At 31.9% G+C, this 10,004-nt stretch overlaps 1 protein-coding gene across 1 annotated transcript; it reads right to left on the bottom strand.

The window, feature by feature from the left end:
• Positions 1-1,402: 1,402 nt before the first annotated feature.
• On the bottom strand, positions 1,403-2,391 carry LOC101502795 (uncharacterized). Its single transcript, XM_004487991.4, has one exon. It carries the CDS (start codon positions 2,300-2,302, stop codon positions 1,739-1,741), a length of 564 nt encoding a protein of 187 aa, XP_004488048.1. The 5' UTR covers positions 2,303-2,391; the 3' UTR covers positions 1,403-1,738.
• Positions 2,392-10,004: the final 7,613 nt, after the last annotated feature.

The raw sequence follows: 10,004 nt of genomic DNA, 5'->3' as shown, positions 1-10,004 counted from the left end.
TATATATATATATATATATATATATATATATATATATATATATATATATTTAATAAAGGAGACCTTGCTAGAAAATAGGTTACAAAGAAAACTTTTTATGAAACGACCATAGTGGTCACACATAATTCCACCACAAACCGAAGCACCGACTTTAACCAAATGGGCACTATCAATGTTCATTTTAACGAGGTTTATGCCAACTAGTAGTCACACTGGGGTTATCCTCAGTAATATGACGTTGATAGAGTGAGTTATGAATCTGAATAAAGGAATATGAGAATTGTTGTGCATGGGAAAGGGCATCATAAGCCGTCATGCCCTTCTACTTTGGATTTCTTATATACTCAAAAAATATTTAGCGATGTGTAAAAAGTTAACTAAATAAACTAAGTAAACATAAGGTAAATTATAATATAGACCATAAGGTAAATTATAATATAGACCATGATTACTATGGATCTAAATTTCTAAAATGTTTAAAACTCAAACGATTATTTACCTCGTCTTTTAGAAGTAAACATTAATTTTTATGATTGAGAGGTAGTGATTTAAATGATATTGATTTAATAAAAATAAAAGAAAATAAATATATTTCTCATATTGAATTGATATTAATCAACCTACTGTCTAATATGTAAAGATGAGGAAAGTCATAAAGTACTACTTTTAAAAAATATCATTGACTATTATTATAAATTTGAATTATGTTCAAGTATTAATATTAGGAAAATGATCCACTATAAAACTCACTAGTAAAAATGATATAAAGTTAAAACTTGCGACTAAAGATAAGTTACAATAAAATAGTTATATTGATTGATGCATCTAAAATAATTTATACAACTAGTTATTATAAAAAAAACTATGCATGATACATATATTCCAGAATGCGAAAATGACAGACAATTGTGCACATTTTAGTTTAAGATGTTTTACAAGCTTTCACTAGCCACGTTCCTATATGTCGTGTGAAGTTTTTTCATTTCCTCTCACTTCACTTCGTGACCACATCATTGACTTCCTTGTGCGCACGATGTTCTTATCCGTAGACCAAAAGCATTTTTAGGATACTTTCCTTCTTTTGTATACGTCGATACAAATAATAATTTTAAAAAATAAATTAACTAAATGTAAGTAAAGTATGTTAAATAATAATTTTAAAAAATAAATTAACTAAATGTAATTAAAGTGCCGTATTCGACACGGTGTCGAATACTTCTGAGACATTTTTTATAATAGGTGTTAAAAAAATTTCTCCTAAATTGTGGCGCTATAAAAAGGCTTCAACAATCCATAAAAATCATGTATTTCCTTCATCTAGCCTTTGGAGTTCTAATAGCACATCCTGTTTAACTTTACTTTGGGTGTTAACAACTAACTATACCAAAAAAAAATAAATTAATTTTCAATATATGAAGAAAGCAATTAATTGTATAATATATATGAATCATAAAGAGTTCCAATTTCCAAGACTAATCAGCATCTTATTACCACTAAATTAAAAACCTAGCAACTGTAGTTTTATCAACCTACATAGCAAAACGCCATATACCATTTTTACAAACAAAAAATAAACTAGGATAACTAAATCTTTTATGCTGCAAATCAACTAACTAAGTGTATGATTGAATTCACGACAAATTTAAACTTAATTTTTATCAGAATTACGATAATTTAACGTGATTTTGTTAAATTCACCTGAATTCAAAAGTACACGTTAAATGTTTATTCTCGTTGATCAACGTCGATGAAGTATATCTTTGTAACGTAGCATTGAATCAAGCCTTTCCAACCTAAGTTGCTGCTTAAATCTTTTAATAAAATCATCAGCTTTTGCATCCACACCTTCCTCAGTATCGGCTTCCGATTCCGATTCAGGTTTCTTCTCCTCCTCCACCTTTACCGACTCCGATCGTCGGAAACTGATCGACAACAGTCGTTCCAAGAGCGACGGAGCTCGTACCAACGGATTCGGTGTCGGCTCAACCGGTTCTTCATCAATTTGTGTTAAACATAGACCGGACTTGACCTGGTTCAACCGGGATGAGTCGTTATTTTGAACCGGTTCGATTTGTGTTTCTTCGGGCATTGTTATTGTTGACGGTTCATATTTATAGCAACCGAGTTGAAACGATGAGGTGGAACGGACGAGTTTGTGAGACGAGTCGAGTTGGCGTTTTCTGTGAGTTGCGAAACGAGTTATAATAGCGATGGTGCCGATGACAAGATTTACCATTAAGAATATAGAGGATGGAGTAATCCAAGTTGTTATGGTATCTGAAACTGAACATGTTTCAGTCATAATTATTATGGTCAATAATAACTTCTCTTTATTTAGATATTGTTTGGTTAATGTGGAGTTTATATAAGAGTTTGTGAAATAGGGGTTTAAAAATGATGTTGTCGACGTTTACTTGTTTTATCGGCTGTTTAATTTATTTGATCTATGTGTTCAAACGTCAGGAGATGCCTATGTCTATGTTTTTTTATGGATTATTATTATTTTTTATAATAGATGATTACAAATACACTTTAGCCTAATTGTATTATAATAATATTCTTTACAATTTCATTTTATGTTTAACTTTTCAATAAATATCCTTTTGAATATAGCTAACTATATATATATTGTGAATTTATAAGGTGTGTTTGATTTGCTAAAACAAAAATCAGGAGAAGGAAAAGAATAGTTTTTATTGTAGTCTATTTATTTTAAAAACTAGTTAGAGGATTGGACTAAATAGATATGCAAAGAGACGGACAAAAACACGAACTTTAGTCCGGTATTTAATATTTTACGAATCAAAAACATCCATAATGTTTTTTTCGTTTTTTATATTTTGCAATAAAAAAGGATTAAAATAAATCAATAAATTTCTAATTATTTTTATTGATTTAGTTTTATTATGTAATATTTTGATTGTTATTTTTCATTTGATATTCTTGTAATATCATCGACTCCATTGTATTGATTGTAATTTATTAATTTTTTGTAACATTGATCTTATCACTTTTAATTTTAATTTATATTTTTACTTTATTTATTTATTTCAAGATTAATAATTAAAATGAAGATTTTATTTTATTTTATGAGGATAATTAAACTGATAGTAAACATAAAATCCAACATATTATCATTATTACAATTTAATTAGCTGGAAAAAATTAGGGTACAACATCCAATGGCTTGTCAATCTATATGCATACCATCGGCATTACACACGCATATATTTGAAATTATTGAAAAATATAAAAATTGTAACAAGAAGAAAATAATAAAGATGAAGACGGTAGAAATGAAATGACGACACTCTTATTTCTATGAAGAAGAAGAAGAAATGTAAGTTTTAAAGTGAATAATTACCATAAAAAAATATAATTTCTTGATAAGATCAAGATGGTCCAATCTAGAACAAAAAAAGATAAAACTCACAAAATACAAAACTTATACTTTTTTTTTTAATTATGTAACACCTTCTATAAAGAAAAGTATTTCTTTGGCTCATTACAAGTTTGACAAAAGTCACCATAAACTAAAATAAATCCTTAGTTATTGCATTAATTGTCTTGTCTAATGGTTGCACTAATTACATTGATAAAGTTAATGAAAATGTGGTTACAATACTAACACAAGAAACTCAAAAGTCATATTATGCAACACAAATCAAGAGTGACTTCTTTTACACTAATAAAATTATTTTACACCCCGTTTTGGAGTTATATATATCCCTGTTTTATTTATTTTTCCTTAAATGCCCTACTCCCAAATTAAATTCTCTGAATGTCCTACTTTTCAGTTTCAACAGGAAGTCGTTCCTTAGGGAATTTTTTTATGTAATAGGAAGTCGTTTCTCGAGGAAGCGACCTACAACTGCGTTTTGTTTTTGTTGTTGTTATATTTAAAAAAAAAATGCAGTTGGAGGTCGCTTCCCCGATAAACGACTTCCTATTGCCATAAGAAATGCAGTTGGAGGAGGTCGCTTCCCCAGGAAACGACTTCGTATTGACATAAAAAATTTTCCTCTTCAGGAGGTCGCTTCCCCAGGGAACGACTTCTTGTTGAAACTGAAAAGTAGGACATTCATGAAATTTAATTTGGGAGCGGGGGATTTAAGAAAATAAAAATAAAAAAGGGTTTATATGTGAAAAACTCCCCGTTTTGTGCTCCACTTAGGTACCACTTATTTCTCATAAATCAGTTCATTATTTTTTTTAATTTAAATCAGTTCATTAATCATGTCATCAACTTTAAGACCATTTTCCACCATAAAATTTGTTGATTTTTCTCTAAAGTCTAAAAGACAAATTGTAGATAGTTATATAAGCTTCCAACGAATCAAAAATCACATCAATTAGACATCTAGAACTCCAAATATAGTCAAAACATAACAAGCAGTTTATCGTCTATGAAAATGACATTTTCAACCAAAATTAATTTGATTTTTTATTTATTTCATTAATGTATCAATTCTTCAAGGAAAGAGAAAGCATCCTATTATCTCACCACACTATCATAAGGAAGATCATTTTCGTAAATATTACCCTGAAAGTAAGAAGTAATATCATGGAAAATACAATGATAATAATGGTGTTGTAGTTGTTGATGGCTATGAAAGTAGTGATGTGTTTTATGTAACTAAGGAATCATGTTGTGATGAATGAGTTACCACATGACACCCAATCTAAAATGGTTTGATGCCTACAACAAAATTGATGATGGGAAAGTTCTAATGAGAAACAACATGGCTTGCAAGGTGGCTGGATTGGAATTGTGAAGATCAACTTTGGTGATGGCTCAACAAAAATTATCTCTAATATGAGGCATGTACCTGAACTCCAGATAAATTTGATTTCTCTTGGTATACTTGACCAACTTGGTTTCACCATAAAGGCTCGAGGAGGAATACTCAAGTATGCAAAAACACTTCTCAAATTCTTCAAATAATCAAAACTAATGGATTATACAAATTGCAAGGTAAACCTATCATTAACTCTACTATTAATTTTTGTCTCGAAGGAAATTTTTACAAAACTATAGCATTGTAGACTAGCTCATGATAGTGAAAGGGGTTTGGAGGAATTGTATAAGCAAGACTTGATTGGAAGTGGAAACTTTAAGAAATTAAAATTTTGTGAGTTTTGTCATTATGGTAAATAAAAAAAAGGAAAATTCATTGTTGTTACACACACTACAAATGTCATATTAGACTATATTCATTCATATATATGGGAACCAACTAGAGTCCCTTCACTTGAAAGGCCCATATTCTTTATAGCCTTCATTGATGACTGGTTAGGAAAAGTATGGATTTACTTGTTGAAGCACAAGAATCAAGCTTTCACGAGTTTCAAGCAATGGAGTCCATTTGTGAAGAAACAAACAGGGAAGCATATCAAGGTTTTAAGAATAAATAATGGCCTGAAATATCTCAATAATGAGTTTACTAAGTTTGGAAAAGATATGGGGATGGGCAGACATAAAATCTTTGAGATTAAAACCTAAAAAAATGGTCTAGCAGAAAGGTTGAATAAGACCATTTTGGAGAGAGTTAGGTGTGTGATGTCAAATGCTAAGCTTGCAAAATATTATGGGGATAGGCAATCTACACTGCTTGTTATTTGATCAATAGGTCACCTTATGCAGCTATAAGTTTCAAAACATCTGACGAACTCTGGACTGGTAAAACACCAAGTTATGAGAATCTCAGAATTTTTGGCTGCACTGCTTACATACAAGTCAGTGAAGGAAAGTATGAGCCCAAGACTAAGAAAGGGATCTTTCTAGGCTATCATGAAGTTGTAAATGGTTACAAAGGTTTGGAGCATTGAATCAAATGGGGGAATGGTTATAATCAATAAAGATTTTGTTTTTAAGGGAGATGATCTACTGAAAGTTGGAGAACCAAGTTTAATTCAATTACATGATGTTGATCAAGTCAGTCAGGGAGCTCAAATTGAGGTGAAGCTACCAACTCCTAATAACCCTACTCCATAAATAATTGTAAGCCTAACACAACCTGAAAATGATGATGTTCAAGGTGGATAATCTAAATCAACATATTGTCTTGTAAGAGATAGACAAATGAGTGAAGTAAGAGCTCCTGTAAGATATGGATATGCAGACTTGGTTGCATATGTCTAAAGTGTGGAAACAAATGACCAATGGACTGATCCAATTAGCTACAAGAATGGGGTCATTGGTGAAGACAACGAGCATTGAAAAGCTACCATGAAGGGTGAATTAGAATCACTCATGAAAAGTGACACTTGGGAACTTGTGATAAAGCCTAATGATCAAAAAGCCATACTATTTTAAAAGGGATATTCACAAAGGGAAACAATTTATTTCAAGGAAATATTTTCCCCAATTGTGAAACATACTAGTATTAGAGTCATTTGCTTTAGTTGTTGCTTATAACTTTGAACTAGAGCAAATGGATGTCAAGATTGCTTTCTTACATGGCCACATAGAAGAAAGCATATACATGAGTCAACCCGAGGGGTCATGTTGTACCATGAAAGAAACACATGATGTTTTTGCTTAAGAGGTCCTTGTATGGAGTTAAGAAGATCCCTAGACAATGGTACAAAAGATTTGATTCTTTTGTGATTTCAAAAGAATTCAATAGAATCTCTTTTGATTGTTGTGTTTATTTCAAAGGATAAGGTTTTATCAACTTCATCTACCTATTTCTCTATGTAGATGATATATTAATAGCAAGTGCTGATATGAATTCTATCAACAATCTTGATAAATTGCTATATTTTAAATTTGAAATGAAGGACTTAAAGGAAGTTAAGAGAATTCTTGTAATGGAGTGCTATATGTGAAGAAGTCCAATTATATTGAAAAATTACTAAAGAGATTTAACATGTTTGATGCCAAAACTCTGTCAACTCATATTGTTGGACACTTCAAACTATCTTTGAGTCAGTCACCTAGCGCCATTGGAAGCTTAATGTATCTTATGGTTTGTTCAAGACCTGATATAACATATGCAACCAACATAGTGAGAAGATTTATGTGGAATCTAGAGAAAGAATATTGACAGGTAGTTAAATGAATAATCAGGTACCTTAAGGGTACAAAATCAGTTGGACTCACTTATGGTAGATCTAAACCAGAAAAGTGTGACCTAATTAAATATGTTAATGCAAATTATGTTGATGACCTTAACAAGATAAGGTCTACAACAAGATACATGTTTACTTTGTATGGAGGAGTAGTAAGTTGGAATGCTAACCTACAATTTATTGTGGCTTTGTTTTCAACAAAATCTGAATACGTTGCACTTATAGAAACAATCAAGAAAGCTATTTGGCTCGAATGCCTTTTCAATGAATTAAAAGGAAAGACTAATGTTGTAATTGTCTAGTGTGAAAGCCAAAATGCCATATGTCTCTCTAAGAATCTAATGTTCCATGAGAGGACTAAGCATATTGATATTAAATAGCATTACATTCGAGACATTATTGATGAAGGTAATATGGAAGTGAAGAAAATGTTCATCGAAGATAATCGTTTTGATATGATAATCAAGGTTGTTCCCTTCACCAAATTTTATCATTGTCTAAGTATGATGAATGTAGGAGCTGATAACTGAGGTCTCAACTTGAGACCTGAAGCTCATTCTCTCTATGGCCTAAAAAAACATTGATATCCTAGGTGGAGATTTGAGAATTATGAAGCTACGTGATAGTGTTGTGCTATTAAAACTTTTCTATTATTAGTTAGTTGGTTTGGGTAGTTATGTTTGTATCTAAATTGTAACTAACATGTGAAAGGGACAACCACTGTATAAGCCATAGTAGGCGATGATTAGAGTACTAGTACATTGAATTGTATAGAGATTGACTAAGAGTGATAAACATTGTGTGTTTGGTGAGTGAATTGGATTAAGCCATTCACTACGCCAGAAATGACATTTAACAGCGCCCATTTTACAGCGCTTTCTAAACACAAGCGCTGTTGTAATTATATTTTAAAAATAACGGAACCTATTACAGCGCTTTTTATGTAAAGCGCTGTAAAACAAGCGCTGTAGTAGGTCATATAACGTTTGCGCATCACGTTATAAGGATTTTACAGCGCTTGTCAAAAAAGCGCTGTAAACGGAAGCGCTTTCGCGAATCAGTTACAGCGCTTTTTTCACAAGCGCTGTAAAACACATGCGCTTTCATTGAAATTAACTACCTATTATAGCGCTTTTTTCACAAGCGCTGTAAAACACATGCGCTTTCATTGAATTTAACTACCTATTACAGCGCTTTTTTCACAAGCGCTGTAAAATACATCTTTCAAATAATTATATACGTTGCGAACCCTAATATCCTCTACGTACTGTGCGGCCATCTACGTTGTCTAAGGTATTTTTTACACATGATCTGTTATGTTTTGAAATTGTCAAAAATTGTCAAAAACTCATACCACATGATCTGTTCTGTTTTGAAATTGTCAAAAATTGTCAAAAACTCATACCACATGATCTGTTCTGTTTTGAAATTGTCAAAAATTGTCAAAAACTCATACCACATGATCTGTTCTGTTTTGAAATTGTCAAAAATTGTCAAAAACTCATACCACATGATCTGTTCTGTTTTGAAATTTTTAGTTGATATTGGTTTCTTTTTGAAACTTGTTGATATGTTTTGAAAGCTTATTATTTTTGTTACTGCATTTATATAGGTGGTATAATATGGATAGGAAATGGATTTCAGCCAATCGATTGTCAAAAGAGTATGAAATTGGAGTGAAGGAGTTTGTTGAGTTTGCAGTGAAGAATGCAAAAGATCCAAATAGAGTAGTTTGTCCTTGTTTAAAATGTTGTTTTGGAAAACGTGTTAGAGAAGATGAATTAGAAGGACATCTAGTATGTAATGGAATTGATCAAAGCTACACATGTTGGATAAGACATGGTGAGAAAAAAAAAGGAAACATTAATTTTGAGAATAGTTCTACATATGCTTCAACTGATTTCGATACAGATACATATGAGCCGGACCGAGTTGATGAGATTGCAAAAGCAGTTGAAGAAGATCTTCGAGATTGTCCTAAAATGTTTGAAAGTTTGTTGAGTGATGCAGAGAAAGAATTATATAATGGTTGTACTAAATTCACAAGACTGTCAGCGATATTAAAGTTGTACAACTTAAAAGCGAGTAATGGATGGTCTGATAAAAGCTTTACAGAATTATTAACACTCATAAAAGATATGTTGCCAGATGATAATGAACTTCCCAGTCGAACCTACGAGGCTAAACGGATTTTGTGTTCTATTGGAATGAGTTACGAAAGGATTCATGCGTGTCCTAACGATTGCATTTTATTTCGAAACGAATATGAACTACTTAAGGCGTGTCCGAAATGCAATGTCTCTCGATATAAGAAGAAAGAATCTACTCCAGCAAAAGTCGTGTGGTATTTTCCTATAATACCAAGATTTAGGCGCATGTATCGCAGTGAAGAAGATTCAAAACACTTGACATGGCATGCAGATGAAAGAATTAGAGATGGAATGTTTCGACACCCTGCAGATTCCCCACAATGGGCAAAAATTGATCACGAGTATCCTGAATTCGGGATAGAGTCAAGAAATCTAAGACTTGCACTTTCTACTGATGGAATGAATCCACATGGTCTTCAAAGCATCTCACATAGCACGTGGCCTGTGATTTTGGTAATATATAACCTACCTCCATGGTTATGTATGAAGCGTAAGTTTATGATGTTGTCTCTGTTAATTTCTGGACCCAAACAACCGGGGAATGATATCGACGTATACTTGACTCCTCTAATCGAAAATTTAAAAAGTATGTGGGAGACAGGTGTGGAAGTTTATGATGGGTATAAGAAAGAATGTTTCAATTTGAGGGCTATGTTGTTCGGCACAATTAATGATTTTCCAGCATATGGTAATTTATCAGGATATAGCATTAAAGGTCAGTGTGCATGTCCTATATGTGAAGAGAGTACAAATTGGATGCGGTTGAAACATTGTAAGAAG

This window comes from Cicer arietinum, chromosome 1 (genome assembly GCF_000331145.2).
Source record: "Cicer arietinum cultivar CDC Frontier isolate Library 1 chromosome 1, Cicar.CDCFrontier_v2.0, whole genome shotgun sequence".
Classification (NCBI taxonomy): domain Eukaryota; kingdom Viridiplantae; phylum Streptophyta; class Magnoliopsida; order Fabales; family Fabaceae; genus Cicer; species Cicer arietinum.
Note: the sequence above shows the minus strand (reverse complement) of the source record. Positions and strands in the feature narration are given on the sequence as shown.

Coding starts and splice junctions, on each gene's coding strand:
- LOC101502795 (XM_004487991.4), bottom strand. CDS start 2,302: ATGACTGAAACATGTTCAGTTTCAGATACCATAACAACTTGGATTACT.